General features: G+C 44.2%; 1 protein-coding gene across 3 annotated transcripts in view; it reads left to right on the plus strand.

The window, feature by feature from the left end:
- The first annotated feature begins 5017 nt into the window (after window positions 1-5017).
- ZC3H7A (zinc finger CCCH-type containing 7A) overlaps window positions 5018-23957 on the plus strand; it is a 55491-nt gene continuing 36551 nt past the window's right edge. The window contains exons 1-5 of one of the 3 annotated variants that reach the window (XM_069983721.1): window positions 5018-5383; window positions 11172-11276; window positions 17485-17524; window positions 19386-19583; window positions 21864-22022. In XM_069983721.1, the coding sequence (XP_069839822.1) occupies window positions 11209-11276; window positions 17485-17524; window positions 19386-19583; window positions 21864-22022 (465 nt within the window). In that variant the 5' untranslated portion in view covers window positions 5018-5383; window positions 11172-11208. Of the gene's footprint in view, window positions 5384-9893; window positions 10025-10068; window positions 10149-11171; window positions 11277-17484; window positions 17525-19385; window positions 19584-21863; window positions 22023-23957 lie in introns of those variants that run through there. The other 2 variants (XM_069983722.1, XM_069983723.1) reach the window with 2 other exon arrangements.

Below are 23957 nucleotides of genomic sequence, written 5' to 3' on the forward strand. Positions count from 1 at the left end.
AAATCCCCTTAGAAAACCTTTTCTGCTTTGGACAGTTTCTGAGACAGACAGAAGTGGCAGCAGAGAGCATTGTGGCCTGGAAATAATACACCACTTCTTGCAAGACATACAGCAGCTGATAAGTACTGGTAGACTTGAGGTTTTTTTTAAATAGAAGTAATTTACAAATGTATATAATCTTTGTGCATTCTCTCACTTCAACCAGTGCGTCGTAGCATAGTAAACAGGAAAAATGAGTCCAGCTCCCGGCCAGGATTAGATGAATTGAGCTTTATTGGCACAGTGAACACTGACTTTGCCCACAGCAGTTTGGTCAACAGTAAGAGACACATGAATGTAACTTATAAGTTTATAGTTATTGTACAGGGTTTGTAAATTGCGCTGTAGTATGTTTTTATACGTTCGTTGTTATTATCATTACACAGCCATCTGACCTCGGTGTGGGTCTGACTGATTAGTCCAGGTGTATCCCGCAGCTGACGTGTGCAGTGGGGCGTGACCTCCGCACCGCCGGCGCTGGAAGCCTGAGACTATAAGTCTTGACTACTCCAAGAGGTCAGTAGCCATGATTAAGATTGCGGTTAGCAATCGAAACGCGTAGGCCTCTTTTTGGGGGGGTTGCCGCAGTGTGTGCACGGTGCTGGGGTGCCAATAAAGCTCAATTCATCTAATCCTGGCCGGGAGCTGGACTCATTTTTCCTGTTTAATATAATCTTTGTGACAGCCTCTGATTTGACAACGTTTTTTGTTTCTCTGGTGTACCCCTTTACACGTTTTGTTATGCCATAAATCCTTAAGATAATCTTTTACTACAACAACTAAATTTGGCCATTCACATTAAAAAGCTGTAGGTCCAACACTAGTTCAGCAGCCGGCTATCTCTCGATCGCATCAAGCATATGAAGGCTTACAGGGCTATCGGACACTGGCTTATCTCCCTTATAGGAGAAGTCATGCCATTTTTAAAATTCGTCAGCCAGCCAGGGGCAGGGGGAAGTACTAGCTTACCTCTCTTCGTGCCCGCAGTAAGCATCGGGGCCCGCCACTGGAAGGCCTTTTTTCCCTGAGTTTTGATGAATGACGAATTTTGAAAACGGCCGAACTTCTCCTTTAAAGTGACTGTACCACCAGGCCCAGGCTGAAGCACTCCCTTAGTGGGAGGAAACCCCAGCCCCTCCATGACGTGACTCCATTAGAATCAATGGAACCCTATCATGGAGGGGCCAGGGTTTCCTCCCACTGGGGGTGGGTCGGCCCGTCTCCAGTGCTTCTGCCTGGGCCTGGTGGTACAGTCACTTTAAGGATTCCATGCATTTTCAATAACTAGCCAGCAATGATCTTTTTGCCCTCCCCATTTATGTGGACTTTCAGCATGGCCAATTGTTCATGTGTTGCTCTTCTAGAACAATAGGATTGGGTCCTGAAAATCCATCATGCCCGATACCTTTCTCTACGGACATCATTTTGTCAGTGAGGAGTTGGGAGATCCCCATGCACCTTATACCTACAGGTATAGTCGACTTTAGGGTATGGTAACTTTAGAACAAAAGGATTGGGCAACTGAAAATCAGGACCTGACAATTTCATGGCCATAAAAATTTGGGCTGTAAAATTAGTGTTCATTGTTAATGTGTAAGAACAAACAGAAATTTTACTATTGAGTTCAATAAAATGGCCATTTTATGGGAAGAAAAAATGGCCTTACTATTTTCCCCCATTCTTTTTAGGCTGGGGAGACCCCAAATGGTAGTCAATCAACTAACAGTTCTACTGTATTACGGGACCAAGGTAACACAGCAATACTGGATATCTCTGCATGTGCTTTGTGCTCTGATATTACACTACAATGTAAAAGGAAGTGAAGGTACAATATGGGATATGTGAATGTTTATGTTACTGCTATATAAACCACCATGGTTTGGAAGGAATGCATTCACTTACGTAAAACACTATGGGGATTTCCTACATACTTAGATGAACATTTCCTTGTGTGCCCAAGTAACTTTCATTCACTAAACATAGATAGGTCCAGATAGGTCCATATATTTCCATCAGCCCAGAGTTCCTATACTAAAGCTACACCAGCATGTGATATTACCAAAACGTTTTTGGTAGTTAAAGGGTTTGTTTGAAGGGGTAAAAAAAAATTATATGTGGCTGGGAGTGATGTAAAAAAAAAATAATAAATAAGCTTCTTACCTTCCCTGATCCCCTGCAGCTGCTTTGCCAATGTTCCTGGTCTCTGAAAGACCAGTGTGTCTGCTACTTGATTCCAACAGGACTCCATGGATAGATGAGAAGTGTGTCTTTGGCTATTCAAAAAACTAGGAGGCGTGTAATTATAGCCTCATCACAGCGTCCATGTTCATGGGTGGGATTCAGCCAGTTGTCCTGTTTCTGGTGACTTTAGTATACTCAGGAGTTAGGTGCCCAGACCCCACAGACAAGCGTGCCCACATTTTGCAACGCTTAAGCCTAATGGTCCTTTTACACAGAAAGATTATCTGCCAAAGATTTGAAGCCAAAGCCAGGAATAGACTATAAACAGAGATCAGGTCATAAAGGAAAGCCTGAGATTTTGCCCTTTTCAAATCCATTCCTGGCTTTGGCTTCAAAGTCAGTGTCTAATAGAGCTCCACCAGGTGGGTTTTAGAGCCTCTTCAGCTTTTAGGTCAGAGTATATGGACCAGGAGCTCCACCTGAGCCACAATTCCCACTCCAGAGGAGCAGTGCTGCCTCTTAAAGCCACACCATGCCACAGAACTAATAGATTAATACCTGCAAACATAATTGTAGAGATCTCAGTATAACTTCATTCAGGAACCTCTCCATGAATGTATATTGATATTCTGCCACTGACTGCCTACCATTAGAGCTGTTATCATTAGTGATGAGCAGACCCATGAATATTGGGGTTCACTCAAACTCAATTAAAAAAACGTTTGCCGACCCGGACTTTCACATAGACCTGAACCACAACTTAATGGGGACCCGAACTTTTGGCCACAAAAATGGCTGTACAAAGGGGTGCAAGGCTGCGAATGCAACATAAATGTGGGTAAGAACAAGGCAATTGCCCTGACAATAATGGGGTTGGGAAAGTGTTTAAAATCATGAGATAAAATAAATATAAAAGAAATAAAAGAAGAATTAAATTAAATTAACTGAATAAAAAAATAATATTGAAAGAGGACGTGGACATATCAAAAGTTTTTTTTTTTATAATGACAGGTACACTTTAAAGCGACTCTGTACCCACAATCTGACCCCCCCCAAACCGCTTGTACCTTCGGATAGCTGCTTTTAATCCAAGATCTGTCCTGTGGTCTGTTCGGCAGGTAATGCAGTTATTGTCCTAAAAAATACTTTTAAACTTGAAGCCCCGTGCCAAATGGGAGTATCTGTGCCCTAACTTTGCACCACCCCTCCATCCCTCCTCATCATTAGGAATGCTCCAGGTAGATTGCCTCTTATTCCCCACCTGTGGCAGCCCGACACATGGGCTGGTTCGTTAAGGACCTGTGCAATGTTCAGCATGGAGAAAATATTTCAGTGGCATTCCTAATGATGAAGAGGGTGGGGAGGAGGGACGGAGGGGTGGTGCAAAGTTAGGGCACAGATACTCCTGTTTGGCACGGGGCTTCCAGTTTAAAAGTATTATTTTAGGACAATAACTGCATCACCTGCCGAATGGACCCCAGGACAGATCTTGGATTAAAAGCAGCTATCCGAAGGTACAAGCGGTTTGGGGGGGACAGATTGTTGGTACAGAGTCGCTTTAAGGATGCAATGTTATCCTTATAGTGGGGATCCAGCAAGGTGGCCACCCAGTAGTCAGCATTCTTTAAAGTGACTCTGTACCCACAATCTGACCCCCCCCAAACCGCTTGTACCTTCAGATGCTTTTAATCCAAGATCTGTCCTGGGGTCTGTTCGGCAAGTGATGCAGTTATTGCCCTAAAAAACACTTTTAAACTTGCAGCCCTGTGCCAAACTGCCGCGGTTTAGAGTATCTGTGCCCTAACTTTGCACCGTCCCTCCTCCCCACCCTCTTGATCATTAGGAATGCCACTGGCAGGATTTTTCCTATTCCTCTGCAGTGAACACAGGTGCCTTAAAGGGGCAGTGTGGCGTTTAAAAATGATTCACTAAATAACACACATTACAAAGTTATACAACTTTGTAATGTGTGTTATGTAAGTGAATAGCCCCCTTCCCCGTGTCCCCCTACCCCTGAAAGTCTGGTGCAGTATACTCACCAGATTACTGTCAACGCCGTCTGCCATCTTGGGTTGAACAACATCATCTTCAGGAGGCCGGCCGGACCGCTCCAGCTGTCCCTCATGCCGGCCTCCCTCTGCCGCGTCATCAGCTGCTCAGCCGCGATTGGCTGAGCATAACTGTGCCCAACTGTGGTGAGTATACTGCACCACACTTCCAGGGGTGGGGGGACATGGGGAAGGGGGCCATTCACTTACATAACACACATTAGTGAATAATTTTTAAACGCTGCACTACCCCTTTAACGATCCAGCCCATGTGCCGTGCTCACACAGCTGATGAATAGTAGAATACCTGCCTGGGGCACTCCTAATGATGAAGAGGGTGGGGAGGAAGGACGGAGGGGTGGTGCAAGGTTAGGGCACAGATACTCTAAGCCACTGTTATCCAGTGCTACAAAACACGGCCACTTTCTTCCACAGACAGCACCACTCTTGTTTCCAGTTCAGGTAGGGTTTGCAATTAGGCTCTATTCACTTCAATGGAACTGGGTTATATAACCCCACCCAAACTGGAGACAAGAGCGGTGCTGTCTCTGGAAGAAAGTGGCCATGTTTTTGTAGTGCTGGATAACCCCTTTAAACTTTTCCGGCCTACCCAGCTCTCCCTGAAGCACCAAGCAATCCCTACACTAACCAGCAGCAGAATGGGGGCGGGTAACATGTCCTGATGGGTTGCCAGGGAAACCTTGACACATATAAGCTTGCTGATTGGTTGCTGAGCTGTCAACAAGCTTTATTGAACAACCAATAGACATGGGTTACTGCTGGGGAGTCTGTTGGAGCTCACTCATCCCTAGTTATCAGAGTAAGGTGTGCAGCTATAATAGTGGGACCTCCTCCCAGCATCCCCTGCTCTCTGTATATTGGCAGCTGTAGTATAACGTGCACCTCCCAGCCCCTGAGTGTTAGGTCATATCCCTATTATCTGTCCTACTTCCCCGCAGAGCCCAGTGCACACACAGCGGTGTAGTAATGCCATGCTGGCAGGCCGGAGCCCGGCTGCTCTTCGGTCCTTCCGCCAGTAGGTGGCGCTGTGGGCGGTGACGGCTCCGGCTTTCTAGACTCATCACACAGTAAAGAAGCAGCGCCTGAACAGCCAGGTAACCGGGAGCGGGGGCCGGGGCTCTGGCGGGGTCGCGCTGTCCTCCTTGTGCTATACATTGCATGCGGGGGGTTCTTATTGGTTGGGGCTATGGCGGGAGCTGTCATGGGTAGCATGTTGTTATTGTCCCCGGCCGGGGGACCCTGGTGTCTGGTGGTCCTGATGGTGCCCACCACATAGGGGGCTATATAGAGGAGGGGGAGAAGCTGGGAGCTGCCCCCTCCGCAGCCTCATGCTGTTACCATAGTGTCTGCTCACATATAGGACTTCAGGTCCAGTGTACAAGTATCAGCTAGTCACTGCTCTACTGCCAGGATTCCCAGCTGTTGTGGAACTACAACTCCTAGCATGCCCTGACAGCTGTTGGCTATCTGGGAGTTGTAGTTTACAGGTTGGTGATCACTGCTGGAAAGTATCTGCCCTGACAGCTGTGCTCACTGTGATGGGTGGGGGTCTGACTCCACTAAGTGGGGGGTTCACTTTGCAAGATGTTCTGGGAACAGTGACTAGAAGTGGTGTAAGACCGCGGCCGGGGTCAAAGATGATCGTCCTGGCTGGTACTGCCGAATTTTCTTCACTGCTGCTGAATTCGGTTGCGAATTCCCTACTGCACACAATGGAGCATGCGGTCAGAGCCGCACGCTCCATTGTGTGCACTGACAGGTTCTCTGCGGCCGTTATTCAATGAATAACAGCCGCAGAAAAGTGACATGTCATGTCAGTTAGTGATCCCGGCCGGAGTGTATACTATATGCGTATGGTACGGCTGGGATTCCCTTAGCCTGCAGCACAGTGTAGGTTCAGTAGTAATCACGGCCGTTGCTGAAAATCACCAACAACGGCTGTGATTAATACTGAACTTACGTTGAGTTAACATAGCCTAATGTAGTATTTGGCATGTAACCCACTGTCAGGACGGGACTTGAGAATGTTATGGTGCATTTACACAGATTTATCTCAAAGATTTTGTAAGCCAAAGCCAGGAATCTGTCAGATAAATCTCAGAAATATAGACAGAGACAGAAACATAAATGCATCCGAAAAACTTTAGGGTGAGCCCAGCCTATCTGCATACTATATATCTCTAGACCCTTTGATTTGTATGGCCCTATACACACATCTGTAGGTCACCTATTTAAATAAATGTGTCTGTGCAAATGGGGATGGGTATGGATGCACATGTGTTGTCCGTGGCCCTGATTTACGATTGTGTTTATTATAGAAACTAGTGTAAACTTTCATCTGTGGTGAAATGAAAGCTGGTCTGTGATTAGTTTCTATATGACACAAAACAAACTAGCCCAAACTAGGCCACTAGCCCAAATCACAGTCTAACCTTCCAGAAAGTAAAACGTAACATTTAATGACATTCTGCTAAGAAGTATATATGTTGCAGTGAAATGATAGAATCAGGGATTTGATCAAATCCTGGAAAATGATGAAATGCCTGTGCCGTTCCATCACTTCCCTAGGGAATTGATCAAATCACTGACCCCTTTCAGGGAAATGATGGAATGAACTTCATCATTTCCCCCTGCGACATAGAATTCGCTTACCGTATCGCCTCTCTGCTTACCGTTCCACTCGTTTCCTCTGCTACGCGTCTCTCGCTCCCTCGGCATGTCCGCCTGCCGGGAGGTGTGCCGCTCCGCTCCCCATCTGCCTCTGATCCCGTCCACCCCGCCCTGTGGCACGCCTCCTACTTCCCGTCCCCACCCTAAAGCCGTATGCCTACCGGGAGGTGTGCCGCTCTGCTCTCGGTCCGCCCCGCCGCCATATGCCTGCCGGGGAGGTGTGCCGCTCCACTCCCCCGTCCGCCTCCGCCGCCAAACATAGAGCAGGGCGACTCCTTGATCGTTCATTGCGTCATTTCCCTGAAAGGGGTCAGGCATTTAATCAAATCCCTAGGGAAGTGATGGAACGGCTTGCATATTCCATCATTTCCCGGGATTTGATCAAATCCCTTGATTCTATCATTTCACTGCAACATATATACAGAAATGTCCTAATACCATACCCATTCGGATATTAGTATTCAGTTCCCCCCTGTGGGGTTAGTATAGTCATACATAGTTAAATACTAATATCCGATTGGCTACGGTATTAGTACGTTTTTAAAGCTGAATAACATTTTTGTATATCTACTTCTTAGCAGAAAGTCATTAAAGGTTATGTTTTACTTTCTGGAAGGTTAGACTGGGTGTGATTCGGGCTAGTGGCCCTATCTAGTCTGTTTTGTGGTTTATACCACCCAGACAACCTTCTTGTTTGGCCACATTTTTTTTGTTTCTAGTTTCTATATTACACACTTGGTCAGGTGATTGAAGTGACACAGTATGCTGGACCTTCAGAAGAGACATGGGAGGAGATTTATCAAACATGGTGTAAAGTGAAACTGGCTCAGTTGCGCCTAGCAATCAATCAGATTCCACCTTTCATTTTCCAAAGAGTCTGTGAGGAATGAAAAGTGGAATCTGATTGGTTGCTAGGGGCAACTGAGCCAGTTTCACTTTACACCCCCATGCAGTGAAGGACACAACCAATTTGAGGTTTACAATGAGTCTCACAGTAAAACCCACCGTTAAATACATAACAGGGTTTATCTCCTTATTTCGCTGTAGAAAGTAATAAAAGGTGATAAAGGTCCCAGAGGAAATGCAGGATGTCATGTGATGGGTAGCATATACCCGACCTCTACCTGCTGAGTAGTTATATTGCTGCACTTATAAATCTTTACCTACCCGAATGAATGGCAAAATAGATTTGTTGAGTCTGTACAAGGGGTGTTCCAGCAAAAATCTTTTTCTTTCAAATAAACTAATTTCAGAAAGTTATATAGATTTGTAATTTACTTCTATTTAAAAAATCTTAAGTCTTGCAGTACTTATCAGCTGTTGCATATCCTGCATGAAATGGTGTTTTCTTTCCAGTCTGACACAGTTCTCTCTGCTGACATCTCTGTCCCAGACAGGAACTGTCCAGAGTAGCAGCAAATCCCCATAGAAAATCTTTTCTGCTCTGGACAGTTCCTGTTTAGGACAGAGGTGGCAGCAGAGAGCACTGTGTCAGACTGGAAAGAAAATACCATTTCCTGCAGGGACATACAGCAGCTGATGAGTATGGGAAAACTGGAAATTCATAAATAGAAGTAAATTATAGATATATATAACGTTTTGAAACGTTGATTTGAAAGAAAAATATTTTTCCCAGAGTACCCCTTTAATAAATACTTACCTTCCCGATCTACCTCAGTTCCTGTTGCCCTACTTTCGATCCCCTGCTATTCGTCTCTTCTCCACACTTCCAAAACAAGAAGTCTGAGCAGGAGCCCCCCGTTTAACCAGTCAGTGTTCACAGCAGTCTCCCTTCTCGGCCACTGATTGGCCGCGTGGACTGGTTCTGCTCTGACTCCTTGTCTCAGGAATATGAAGAAGAAATGAGCAGCGGAGGAGTGGAATGGTAGCTGCAGGGGACCCAAGTCACTAAGGCCCTATTGCACGGAACGAATGATTTTTTTTTTTTTAGCAAACGATAACACATAACGTGAACGATGGTCGTTACATGGTCGTTTAAAACAGTGATCATGACCACACGACACACCTACTTTTTTAAAACCTTTTTACGAACGACTGAAAGATTTCACATTTTTTGAACCGATTAGCGAATTATCTTTCAAAGACCAACAATTTTTTTCGACATGCTGAAAAACAACTTTGAACGACTCACCAATGATTTTGCAGTTGTCGTTCGCTCGTTTACAGCTATTCCACGGAACGATGATCGTAAATGAGCGGTCGTTGGAGCGAGTTTATGAACGATAATCGCTCCGTGGAATAGGGCCTTAAGGATATCCCTTGAAAAAATTTGTCATAAAATAACAGAAAAATCTTTACTCACCCTACCTGTTCCCCTGGGCGCCTTACTCTCTGTTTACTATCAGTTGCTGCCAGTGGCCTCAGGCTTCCTGTAGGCTGTGTGCATGCGGCCCCGTCCTCCTTGAGATCCACAGGGTAGTTTGCCCCTTTTTATATATGGATTTGTCTCCCATGAGACATCCAAGATGGAAACCATGTACTTATACTCTGCCAGGCCTTCGGTTTAGATCAAAGCTTGCAATATTTTTCTTATAGTCCTGTAATGTGAAACCACAGAATGACATAGTGTTACACTGTATAAGTATGTGACCCATCCAGTTCTCAGGAGAAAAAACCCTGATTGTTAGAATGTACAGTTGCTAACACTTCACATTGTGCCGCACCTTTCTGCTGTGTCATTCCCCCAATACTTCTGCCGTAATTGTTTTATAATATTTATAACATTGGCAACAGAATTGTTTGCTTTTATGCTTTGCCTTTAACATATTACATCTGTTGTGTAACGGAGAACCTTTTGTACTGAAAAGAGCACTGACCAAAAATACAAGTCTCTGTCGTCAGCGAGTGCTGCGGGGGGTGATTGACAGGAAAAGCAGCTACTAACTGGCCTCGTGCCCTGTCAATCACCCCGCAGAGCTCACTGACAGACAAAAGAGCTACGACTAGTCACAGCCCAGATCACTAGCTCCCGGCTCGCTTCCTGTCTCAGAACAAATAACTTAGTTTCAGCAGCTAACGTTACTACAGAAGACGCAAGACACATGGTAAGGCAGTGTTTTCACACGTTTTTCGGGCACTGCTAGTATCGTTCCCGGGAAAATCTGAGTGATTGGTTTGCTTTAAAGGAAACGCTGCTTGACTCAAGTGTCTTATTCTGCTCACTTATAGGTGAGTTTATCATTTTACACCAGCAGTAAGAAGCTGCCTTTTTATCTTCCATAGTAGGGGGAATTTCACAGTACAATAGCTTTATGCTTGTTTTGTGGCGCTCAAAAGTCCATAGTCATAGCGCACACCAAAAATCTAACTTTTCTCAGTGCTATTTGAAAACTGGAGAGAACATAGCTGTGGCATGATCTTCAGCTTTATTATATTTAGCAGAACTTATGGTGCGTTTACACAGAGAGATTTATCTGACAGATCTTTGAAGCCAAAGTCAGGAACAGACCATAAACAGGGAACAGGTCATAAAGAAAGACTGGGATCTGTCCTTTATTCAAATCCATCCTTGGCTTTGGCTTAAAATATCTGTCAGATAAATCTGTCTGTGTAAACGCACCATAAGGAGGTATAGATTTAGTTTTGTCTTGATAAATGTGGCTCCCTTAGGCCTTATTCACACGTTCCGTAATTTACGGATCCATATTTCCGTATCCGAGTTAGTGCACATTGAAGTCTATTGGACTATTCACACGATCAGTAGCAGAAATGGATGAAAATCAATCCGTAAAAAAAAAAGGACATGTCCTAGTGCGGACCGGGTGCGGATCCATTTTTTTTTTTGCGGATCCTCTCATTGAAATCAATCGGTTACGGATAGTTTACGGATTGTAACATGTTGGCATCCGTATTTCCGCAAAAAAATCCGGATGAAGTGCATTGAAAAGCAATGAGTAGTAAAAAAATGGAATTACGGAAATACGGATGGAATACGGATGTCCAATCCGCAATTTCTCACGGGTTGTTTCAGGACCAGAAAAAAAATACTGAACGTGTGCATAAGGCCTTAGTGCCAGAAGTCTAGCACATACTGCTTAGTAAATTTCTGTAATTGTTCGGTGAAAAAAAGTCCTTGATTCTTTTGAGCTGTCACTATAGTTGATGCATCTTGCCCTTACTATAAACACATTATTTATTATTTTTTGGTTTGATATAAGATGCATTTACTGAATAAATAATTTTACTTTACAGATTTGCAACCACTTAGCAATCTGATGAGGAGAACACCATGTCCTACGTGTCAAATCACCGTCACAGCCGGCAGGAGGATATAAAGAGTGGCATGGAATTCATTCAGTAAGATTTATTCACCCTACTCTTAGTTTAGAAAGTGGATTCCAGACAAATAGAATTTTAAGTAAAAAAAAAAACAAAACAAAGATTTTCTTTTTTTTAATTGACTTGAAAGAGGTTTTGCAGTTGAAACATTTAGGGGGAGATTTATCAAACATGGTGTAAAGTGAAACTGGCTCAATTGCTTTTAGCAACCAATCAGATTCCACCTTTCATTCCTCACAGACTCGTTGGAAAATGAAAGGTGGAATCTGATTGGTTGCTAGGGGCAACTGAGCCAGTGTCACTTTACACCATGTTTGATAAATCTCCCCCTTATTGCGTATCTACTTGTCATACATGGAGTCCTACTTGGCTATGCCTGTAAGGGGAGTTCTAGGTGAGCATAATACAACTATGTCAAGGTCTAGCCATGGTTATAATAAGGTCCCGCCGGAGTTGTCCTTTAACCCCTTAGCGACCCATGATGTACCTGGTACCCCGCTCTGAACGGCACCGCTCCCGGCTGCAGTGCCTCTATTAGCCGGCGCCGGTCCCATTGCCGCGGCGGCTAATTAAGCACTTCAATGCAGCTGTCAAACCTGACAGCTGCATTGAGGTGCTTTATGCACAACATCCCTGGTGTCTAGTGGATTGGATCTCCCCCCTGCGATGCGATCGCGGGGGGGGGGGGGGGGGGGGAGATCCGTTCTTCTGCCCGTGCCGGGCCTCAGCGTCGCACTGACGCTGATCCTGGCTCGCCAATAAATTGCTGTGGCCTGCAGCAGGCCATAGCAATCTATCACCGATATGATGGATCATTGCTGTGTATATACACAGCATTGATCTCTGTGAGAGACCAGTGGTGTGTATATACAAGTCCCCCAGGGGGGCTTCTAGTTTATGTAAAAAAAAGGCTAAAAAAGTGTTTTTATTAAAGGGGTAGTGCGGCGCTCAGAAATTATTCACAGAATAACACACATTACAAAGTTATACAACTTTGTAATGTATGTTATGTCTGTGAATCGCCCCGTTCCCCGTGTCCCCCCACCCCCACCCATGTACCCGGAAGGGTGGTGCATTATACATGACCTGATCCGTGTCGAGGGCCGTCCGCCATCTTGTGCCAAACGTCATCTTCGGACGGCCGAGTCGCTGCCGCCCGTCCCCCCTCCGCCGCGTCACAACTGTGCTCAGCCGCGATTGGCTGAGCACGGTTATGCTCAGCCAATCGCGGCTGATGACGCGGCCGCGTCATCAGCTGCTCAGCCGCGATTGGCTGAGCACAGTTATGCTCAGCCAGTCGCGGCTGAGCATCGGATGACGCTGCAGAGGGCGTCCGGCATTCGGAACAGTCGGAGCTGTTCGCCGTCCGCCCGAAGAAGACGTCGCTGAATAAAGATAGAAGACTGGTGTCGCCACGTGACAGGTATATATAGCGCACCACACTTCCGGGTACACGTGTGGGGGTGGTGGGACACGGGGAAGGGGGCCATTCACAGACATAACATACATTACAAAGTTGTATAACTTTTTTATGTGTGTTATTCTGTGAATAATTTCTGAGCGCCGCACTACCCCTTTAATAAAAAAATCCCCCCCCCCTAATAAAAGTCCAAATCACCCCCCTTTTCCCATTTTATAAATATAAATTATTAAATAAATAAACATATTTGGTATCGCCGCGCACGTAATCGCCCGAACTATTAATTAATCACATTCCTGATCTTGCACGGTAAACAGCGTCAGCACGAAAAAATTCCAAAGTGCAAAATTGCGCATTTTTGGTCGCATCAAATCCCGAAAAAATGTAATAAAAAGTGATCAAAAAGTCATATATGCGCAATCAAGGTACCGATAGAAAGAACACATCATGGCGCAAAAAATGACATCTCACACAGCCCCATAGACCAAAGGATAAAAGCGCTATAAGCCTGGGAATGGAGCAATTTTAAGGAACATATATTTGTTAACAATGGTTTGAATTTTTTAAAAGCCATCAGATAATATAAAAGTTATACATGTTACATATCATTGTAATCGTAACAACTTGAGGAACATATATAACAAGTCAGTTTTACCATAGGGCGAACGTCGTGAATCAAAACAAATTCGTGTGTTTTTTTCAATTTGACAGCGCAAATGATTTTTTTCCGGTTTCGCAGCATATTTTATGGAAAAATAATGCCTGTCATTGCAAAGTACAATTTATTTCGCAAAAAATAAGTGCTCATATAAGTCTCTAGGTGAAAAAATGCAAGCGCTATGGGCTTCTAAACATAAAATGGAAAAAGCAAAAACGAAAATTGGCTTTGACCTTAAGGGGTTAATAATTAAAAATGGCTTCATCTAATAGAACACGAAGTCCCTATCATCACATGTGGGCATGGCAGCACTGTGCAGTTATTGGACATTGCATGCTGAAGAGACATCTCAGAAGGGGTCTTTAGTTGAAATACTCCTTAAAGGGGTATTCAGGGAAAAATTTACTTTTTCCCTATCGACAAGATCGAAAAGTAGGAGGTCGCGGGGGTCTGTGGCTCTATTCATTCCTATGGAGTGTTGGAAAGCGCTCTTCTGGTGTACTCCGCTCTTTCTGTCTCTTTATAGGAATGAATAGAGCCGCGGGTCACGTATTGACCTTCCATTCATAGCAGAGTCGGCGGGGCCCGGTATGGAGATTGTCGGCGGGTTTAGAGGTCGGACACCGCGCGACCTACTACTTTTTCCTGGAATACCCCTTCAAGCCTTAACATAGTTACCACTTTGTACGTAGCGCTTATACTAAACTATTATGTTCTTTCACTAGTTATTGTGTAGTAAATCATGCTTCCTTTCTAAACGCTCTCGCCTGTTAAATTTCTGCTATAAAATGTAATTAGGCTTTTACACCTATTAGTCATATTATGCTCTGTCTGTAGAGGGCTGGTGTGATCATTGCATAAGAAAAACATAATTTTTTTTTACATAATTTGAATACATTGTTAGGCTAGGTTCACACTGCGTTTTCAGCATCCGTTTAACGCATCCGTTTTTTGCAAAAAACGCATGAAAAACGGATTGCAAAAAACGGATTCATTTGTGTGCATCCGTTTTTCCATTGACTTCCATTATAAAAAAAAACGGATCCGTTTTTTTTGACGGACCAAAACGGACAGAAAAACGTTGCTGACCCTATTTTTCTGGACGTTAAAAAAAACGGATCCGTTAAACGGATGCTGAAAACGCAGTGTGAACCTAGCCTTATCAGGCAACGCATGTAAACTATTGGTCATTTCTGCAGACCTAGTTTCTTAAAGCCTTTTTTTTTCCATTTCCTTCCCATCCTATGATGTATGTTTTGGCAGCAGCACACTTACCGTAGTGCTAGCCTGTTGCACTGATGGCATGGCACTAAGCGCTTGGCCTGTATCATCACCTGCAGTATTATACAACCGATGCCCTCTAACAGACGGGACTGAAAATAACTATGATCCTTGCTGTTTGACCAGTTAGTTTCTGCTATTAGTGTTGACCATAAAATGTAAGTGATTAGGAAGAGGGAAGAGATCCTTCTGTCCCCCCATTTGTGCCTTTGTGACATTATCATAGGGTGCCCGTGGCAGCTGGAGGAAAAAAAAAAAATTGGTCAAAAAGTTTATTTCTACCTGAAAATGCTACTATTGAAACCTAAGTTGACCTGCAAAAAAGTCTTCATACAGCTGGAAAACACAACAAAAATAAATTTTCTTTAAAAAAATTTTATTGTGTAAAAGTTGTAAAAAGTACAAAACTTATATCTTTGGCATCTTCATAATGGTTACACACTGGAGAATATAGGGATCACTTAGACGCTGTTGCTGGCATTAAATCCTCATAGCGGAGGAAACACTGGGCTCAAATGGTTCAGAATAATACTACTACTGTGTTAGTCAGAAAAAAAGCTATGTTATGTTTTTGTTTCCAAAAAGTACTACCTTTATTGGCTAGCCTAAAAAAAGGCCCTTCTTCAGGAAGGTTTATAAATAAATGACTGAGATAAGAGCACTGCATTTAGGAGTTACTACACCAGGACATGTGCACAGGGAGGGATACAACCAAAGCAGATGGAGGGGCAATAGAGGATGACCTGGGAGAGAATTGTCAAAGGATAAGTAAAGCATTACTGTCATTTATGGGAAGGGTATACAAAGCAGTTAGAGCTTTCTCTTAAAGTCAGTGTGTCACTCCAGTTAGAACATGACTGGGATTTTATGCCAAGACAGAAATCTCTGTAGAAGGAAAGTTTACCAAAGATTACCCATCTGTAGGCAGCTGTTGTGGGGTAATTGCCCCTGATAGCCTCAAACTCACTCACAGACAGATAATGAGTTTGAGGCTATCTGGGGTATGTGCAGTACAGGAAACAGGCAACAGGAATTGGACACTGCTGTACGGCACATGTCTGGCAGAGTAAAAGACATTGGAGCTGTGACAAAGATATGGGCCAGGCTCTGTGTGACAATGGAAGCTACTGCACTGGGAATCACGCCCAGCGAGGCATTACTACAGCAGAGTGTAGCCCACCAGCCGTGACTAGTTAGGAATGGATGACCGCCCCTATGCCTAGTTAGGGAACTTTTGCGTACAAGCTGGCCCAGTCAAACAGAATAAATATATGTTAGGACAGTCAGTGTGGATGGAGCTGTATTAGCAATGATTTTTAGCTTAGGAAGCAATATGGTGGTTGGTTCTCTCTAAGGAATATCACTGATATAAAACAATATTTCACAAAGACAGTAGAGACTAAATAAAATATTCCCAGATTTTCCTTTCCTTTTGTACGGTTACCAGAGCTAAGGAATCTCCTTGTTAGAGGTTTTCTCCCCCCCCCCCATCACTACCCCCTTGGGTGGATACTTCTCTGGACCAGGACACAGTGACAGATTTAAAAGCCTTTATACTGAAAGGTCATTTTCAGAATGATAGGATATAAAAGTCAGGTAATTCAGACTGATAAGAACATAGCAGTCACTGACACAAGGACTCCCTGTATCTTCTAATTTATCATCCTTGTCATACCCCTGTACAAGACTGACTTCAATCTCTGCTCTCCCAGGCTATCACCTCTGTTACATCTGTCACAAAAAGCCCAGTTTTATTGCTTTATTGCTATCTAAATGTTGTATGAATGTTGTGTCTTTGTTTAAGCCATTGAAAGGCCAAGTGATTGGCTAATTGAGAATATAGCTTGATTTAGTATCACATGGCTGAAGGTGGAAAAAAATACAGGGAATAGTAAAAAGCAAATCTGTCGCCACTAAAATAGCTACTGAACGAATGACATTGTTATGCACTTGGTTAAGCAACAGTAAACATAATACCTTGTATCCTGTATTGGTGTCAATTTTATTTTTTTTTTTTTTGCAGAAAAACGCACTCTTAATCCCTGTTCACACTACGAAATCCCATTATAACTAATAAAAGGCAGGAGTCCAGGCTGATTCCGTAGTGTGAACAGGGCCTTCCTTGGCAATAGTGAGTCAAAGAAGCGTGGCCTAGGGTGTTCTGTGTCCAAGACCCATACTGGCTCTATTTTGGCAATCTGCCGAACCCTGCAACCATTTTGGGGATGACAGATTTGCTGTATTGCATTTAAGCCATAGAGTTCCCTTAGGCAGGGCAAGAATTAAAGGAGAAGTCTGGCGAAAATTTTTATCAAAGTATTGTATTGCGCCCCAAAAGTTATACAAATCACCAATATACACTTATTACAGGAAATGCAAATAAAGGGCTTTACTTCCTGGATAAAATGGTGATGTCACGACCTGACTCCCAGAGCTGTGCGGGCTGTGGCTGCTGGAGAGGATGATGGCAGAGGGATGCTCAGTGTCCCTCCAGTGCCCTGTGTCCCTCAGTGTCCCCCTGCCATCATCCTCTCCAGCAGCCACAGCCCACACAGCTCTGGGAGTTGGGTCCTGACATCACCATTTTATCCAGGAAGTGAAGCCTTGATGCAGTAGTAAGTGCAGTGAAAAAAGCAGTTTATAAGCATTTCCCGTAATAAGTGTATATTGGTAATTTGTATAACTTTTTGAGGGCAACACAATACTTTAATAAAAATTTTGCTGGACTTCTCCTTTAAGTTATGGTGTCACCCCAACCCCCCCAAAACAATTGCTTTTGTATTCCTTCCCACCCAAATTATTAAAAAAAACTCTGACAGTGTTGGACAGCTAATATTATGACTTACCAGTTATTTCCTCTATTTCAGGTCTCCATTGCCATACCCAGGACCCCAGGAAGAATATGAGGTAAACATTTAAAAATTATTGAATTATAGAATAATGTTTTAGGTTTTAATTTAAGTTGAAATATTTTTATTTTGAATTAAGCAGGAAAAGAACACTAAAGTGTACCTGTCGTTATAATTTTCAAAATCTAAATCAACAGTAGATTTGCTATAAAGCAATTTCGCAATATACATCCTTAATTTTTTTTTTTTGTTATCATGCTTTAAAATAAAGCTGTACTTACCAGAAATCCAGGTCCAGTCTCCTGAAGGCAGATTTTCTGACTTGTGCTGGTTGTTAAAAAGAGACTAAACACAGGAATTCCGGCCAGTACAGAGAGTCACAGCTCAATGTGTCCATTAATCACATGACTGCCTTCTCTGTGAGCGCTCAGATGGCCTGGACTTCCTGTGTTTAGTCTTTTCTTCTTTCTTTTTTTTTTTTTTCCTTCAAAGAAAAAAAAAGGATGTAAATTGCAAAAGAGGGTAGGAGTACACTTGGGGAGGTAGCAGAACAATCTAGTTAATTCCGGCATGTCTGGACTTTGTGGTGCATTGAGTAGACCACAGAATAAACCACTGGTGCAGCGTGAGCATAAGATATTATGTAAAACATTGAAATAAAGAACAACCACAGCAGACAGTCATCAAAAATTCCTTAGATCTGCAATGCCAGCGTGCGGGCAGACAAACTTGAAGCGAGTGCATCCCACTGAGGCAACAGACATTTTGTGAGTGTACACTTCTTCCAGTCTGGCGTTGACGCTTTTTCCGGCCTAGGGGTGTACACCCGCTTCATGTTTGTCTGCCTGCACACTGGTGTTTTGCTTCCAAGGAATAAACCTGCGTTTTTGGTGAGCGCCTGCTGTGGTTGTTCTTTATTTATGTGTTCTGCATGAACTTTCGTACTCAGCAGCAGAGCTCCACTAAAAGTTTTCCTAGATACTGCATCACATTACAGAAACTGTCCAATACAGGAGAGGTTTTCTTTGGGAATTTGCTACTGCTCTGGACAGTTCCTGTCATGGACAGAAGTGGCAGCAGAGAGCACTGTGTGAGACACCACCACTTCCTGTAGGACATACAGCAGCTGATAGGTACTGGAAGCATTAAGATTTTTAATTAGTCATTTACAAATCTGATTTGAAAACTTTTTTTTTTTTTCCAATAAAGTACCCCTTTAATTCACTGTTCCTAGCTAAGGGATATCTGAGAGCAGGAAAGTTCCTACCTTTTCTGCTCTCCGGCCACTCTCCTCCCCCCACTTTGCCCGTCAATGCAAGTAAATTCCGCAGATAGGAGGGGGAGTGGGTGCTGCGTGATTGTCCGCATGCAATGTCCAACAGCTGCCCGATGTGGCCGCAACATTGGTAACAGCTATTGGTCACTGCCTGCAACATGCACCCTCCCCTCTGTCGTCTACGGAAGTTACTTGCATGGACTGGTAGAGGGGGGACGTGGAGTGGCCGGAGAGCAAAAAAGATTAGACAATTCCTGCTCTCTGGGTATCCCTTTTGAACAGATTATTGATAACCAAGAGAGTGGAGAAGGCAGAGGAGAGGGGAACTGTGGTGGACATGGCAAAATGGTTTAAAGGGGTATTACAGGGTGGTTGTTGTTGTTTGTTTTTTGTTTTTTTTTTAACATGGTTATATAGTTAATAATCACAAAAAACTGTACTTACCTTTCCCTTATCCTGTGTTCCGGGTTGCCATGTGCAATTATCCATTTCGCCAATGAATAGCTGAGGTTGGACACCAGTGTGGCCACTGAGTTGCTAAATGGACAATTGCACAGTATAACCCCTCCCTCCCCCCCAAATCTATTTTAAAATGTATTTTATTTTCATGTAGAGACTTTGTATCTTTTTTTTTTTTTTTAAGATTTTTATTCAGAAGCTGGTAAGAAACCTTTTCAATGAAGGAAATGATCTGTACAGAGAGGGACTCAAGGATGAATCCATAAACCAGTACACTGAGGCCCTTAGCATTGCCACATATGCTGCATCTGAAGAGATTGCCATCAAAAGCGAGACACTGGAGAAGCTGCATGTGAACCGGGCTATATGTTATATAGACACGGTAAGAACATTATTCGTTACTTGCAGCAGAGGTGTTCATAAGGGGGTTGTGCCATTAAGAAAACTAAATCTAAATGAATGCCAGAAGTGAAAATAAACATATTTTAAATGTACAGGCATTTCTTCTGACAATGTACTATTTTATGTAGAAGAAAATCCTGGCACTTCATCAGGATTTTCTTCTACATTACGTCTGGGACGCCATCCCACCACGAGCACCACCACCACAGCAATGCCGTTTCCACCACTACTCCAATGTACTATTTTAGAGATAGAGACTCAATAATCCCCCATGTGCCTACATTGTTTTCATAACAGCTGCCTTTAGTTATGACCCACAAGAGAGGGCCAGGCATGCTCAGTTCAACCGCAATCTCAGGGAAGTCCTGGCTGTTGGTCTCCACTGAGCTTGCAAGCAAGGGGGGTTGTGGGAAAGTGTGAGCACTGTTTTATGGCAACAGGGTCACAGTTCAGAAAGAAAACCAAAAAGTGATCAACTCCCAGTTTAGAGTATTAGGGGTTGGCCACTTTATAGTTAAATAGGTCAGTACAAAGTATTAGTAAGTGTATTCAATGTATATACTGACAGCAGCTCCCTGTGTACCTCATAGAGCTAATATCAGACTCCCCTTCACCATGCTGTGGTGCCCTGCTCTGTTTTGTTTCAGTCCATAAAATGGCCGACATGGAGGAGCATGTGACATGCCCTGTCCACTGTGTCCTCCATAGGCATATACAGACTCAGTGGTGGACACTGGTGGGCGGGGCTTGGTCACATGCTCCTCCATGTCAGCAATCTTATGGACCAAAACATCACAGAGCAAGGCAGCCCAGCCTGCAGGAGGGGAGGCTGATATTAGCTGTAAGAGGTACACAGGGAGCTGCTGTCAGTAAGGGCAGTGAGGACACTTACTAATACTGTACACTGAGCAATTTTACTATAAAGTGGCCAACCCCTTTAAGTGATAATACTGCAAGTAACACTAAGGGTATTATCACAGTGAGCAAAATCGGTGGAAATACGCTGTGGAATTCCGCCTGCATTAGTGTCAAACAGTGTGTCTATGGGAGGGCTTGCGCCCCTCCCCTCTCCACTCGAAGAATTGACATATCAATTCTTTGAGCGGAGGCACGTGGGCCCACCCATAGTCACACTGTTTGACACTAATGCAGGAGGGATTCCACGACTGAGAGCTCCACCGCAGAATTCCGCAGATTTTGCCCAGTGTGAACTTGCCCTTAGGTTCTCCATACCATTTATACTCTTGTTGGCTGTACCCAATGCTTGCAGCTAAATGATTGTACGGCTGTCAGTTATTGAAAGTGTATGGCCACCTTAAAGGTCCCCATACACTTTGTGCTGACAGCCGATATATAAAGCGTAAAACGGTATGGGGACCTTTAAGGTGGCCATACACTTTCAATAACCAACAGCCGTACGAGCATTTAGCTGCAAACACTGGGTACAACCAAAAAGATTATAAAGTGTGTGGGGAACTTGAGGGCCAGTTCACACTGGGCAAAATCTGCAGAATTTTATGGTGGAGAGCTCCTCTGCGGACTTTTCCAAGTGTGAACTGCCTCAGTGTCAAACAGTGTAGGGGCCTTCTAAGTCTAGGGGTTGGGCTTGATGGATTTTCACCCGACCCCCTTTGTTTCTAATTGAGCACATGGAAGATGAGAATTGTGTGTTTTATGACAGCTCTATACACTTTACAATTACAATTTCGGGGTACAAACACACACACCGTATATGCAGCAAATACGCAGCAGATTTGATGCTGTGTTCAGTTATTTAGATCTAATCTGCTGCGTATTTGCTGCGTATACGGTGTGTGTGTTTATACCCGAAAAAATAGCCATGAAACAAGGATGTGCTTTAGGCCTATGTGTTGGAGGGTGAGGGGGGTTTAGGCACTTTGATGCTTGCCGCTACATCATGGTGCTATTAAGGATGTGTGGAGAGAGCTCTAATTAAGATGTTATACATTCATTTTGTGAACTGTTATTTAAATTTTGAAATGAGATTTAAAGGGGTTGCCCAGTATTAGAAGAAACACAGCTACTTCCTTGCAAAAACTCCTCTATTCCACTCCTGTCCCCCAGGTTGTGTGTGCTATCTTAAGCTCCATTCACTTCAATTAAACTGAGCCCTAAAACCACACCCAACCTGGAGACTTGTGCTGTTTCTTCAAAAAATGTGACCATGTTTTAACCCCTTCAACAATTGTATGCATTTTGGTAGGGTGTGCAGTTGAAGTAACATTATTTCTCTACCTAGGGTTCCCATGAGGATGCATTAAAAGATTGTGAAGATGTATTAAGTATTAATGAGAAAAACCTCAAGGCTTTGTATTGCAAGTCCAAAGCCTTATTTACTCTAGAAAGATGTAAGGAAGCCTATGAAGCAGTCGCAAAGTGTTCTATCATTGCCCCAAGGGTAAGTTAGGCTTAGACCATTCATGCCATGTATGTGTTTTAGGTTGTATATTTCATTATAGTCCTGGATTAAAGAGGGAGGCAGAGAATTGATGTCATAGTAATGCTAAACAAACTAATTTCCGGCAAAAAAAAAAGCACAGAAAACGAATAAAGATGGTAGCTGAAAAATCCTTACATAAGCACTATGTCCATTGGCCAAAAGAGCTGATATATATTAAAGGAGAAGTCCAGCCAAAATTACTTTTTGATATGTTGTTACTTATAAAAAGTTATACAAATTTCTAATGTACATTAATTATGGGAAATGCACATGCAGTATAGGGCTATTTCCCTTAATTTAGTAGATCAGGAAGTGTTAGAACTCTCTCTGATCCAGTGACGTCACGACAAAAGGTGTAATTCCTATGGAGTGTCCAGCAGGGGGCTCTCTATATAGAAGTCTATGGGACTTTATTGTTTCTATGGATTTCTATGTAATGTAGTGTAGTGTACAGTGCTTTATTGAATGAATACATCTATGGAATACTTTGGGGAGCAAGTGTCCTTGCTCCCCAAAGTATTGCATAAATGTATTCATTCAATACATTAGGATATCACAGTAAGCCCGCCGATCTACCGCATTCCCACCACACGCCGATCCGCTGCATTCCCGCCGATCCAGACCATATACACTGAACTACAGCTCCCATCGTCTGCTTATAGTATGAACAGGTGATGGGAGCTGTAGCTGGGTAATGGATATCACTTGCCTGCGATGCCACTGCTTATGCCGCCGGGCGCAGGGGGGAGCCGCTCAGTACACAGAAGCGCTCCCCCCTCCTCCTCCTCCTTCCGGGATACCTTCTCCCTATAGCACTGCTTACTCCCTGCCTGGCCGCCGCTCTCCGCTCTCATATACCGGCTCCCGATGCTTCAGCGCGGACACCAGGAAGCATCGGGAGCCGGTATATGAGAGCGGAGAGCGGTGGCCAGGCGGGGAGTCAGCAGTGCTATAGGGAGAAGGTATCCCGGAAGGAGGAGGAGGAAGGGGGAGCGCTCCTGTGTACTGAGCGGCTCACCCCTGCGCCCGGTGGCATAAGCAGTGGTATCGCAGGCAAGTGATATACATTACCCAGCTACAGCTCCTATCACCTGTTCATACTATAAGCAGACGATGGGAGCTGTAGCTGGGTTATGGCTATGACTTGCCTGCTGCCGCTAATGCCACTGCTTATGCCGCCGGGCGCAGGGGGTTGCCGCTCAGTACACAGGAGCGCTCCCCCCTCCTTCTCCTTCTTCCGGGATACCTTCTCCCTATAGCACTGCTGACTCCCCCCCTGGCCGCCGCTCTCCGCTCTCATATACCGGCTCCCCATGCATCCTGGTGTCCGCACTGATGCATCGGGAGCCGGTATGTGTGGGGGGAGAGCGGCAGCCAGGCGGGGAGTCAGAGGTGGTACAGGGAGATGGTATCCCGGAAGGAGCAGGAGGAGGAGGGGGGAGCGCTCCTGTGTACTAAGTGGCTCCCCTCTGCGCCCGGCGGCATAAGCAGTGGCATCGCAGGCAAGTGATATCCATTACCCAGCTACAGCTCCCAACACCTGTTCATACTATAAGCAGACGATGGGAGCTTTAGTTCAGTGTATATGGTCTGGATCGGCGGGTGGCGGGAATGCGGCGGATCGGCGGGCTTACTGTGATATCCTAATGTATTGAATGAATACATTTATGCAATACTTTGGGGAGCAGGGACACTTGCTCCCCAAAGTATTCCATAGATGTATTCATTCAATAAAGCACTGTACACTACACTACATTACATAACATAGAAATCCATAGAAACAATAGTCCCATAGACTTCTATATAGAGAGTGCCCCCTGCTGGACACTCCATAGGAATTACACCTTTCGTCGTGACGTCACTGGATCCGAGAGAGTTCTAACACTTCCTGAT

This window comes from Dendropsophus ebraccatus, chromosome 9 (assembly GCF_027789765.1).
Source record: "Dendropsophus ebraccatus isolate aDenEbr1 chromosome 9, aDenEbr1.pat, whole genome shotgun sequence".
NCBI lineage: Eukaryota > Metazoa > Chordata > Amphibia > Anura > Hylidae > Dendropsophus > Dendropsophus ebraccatus.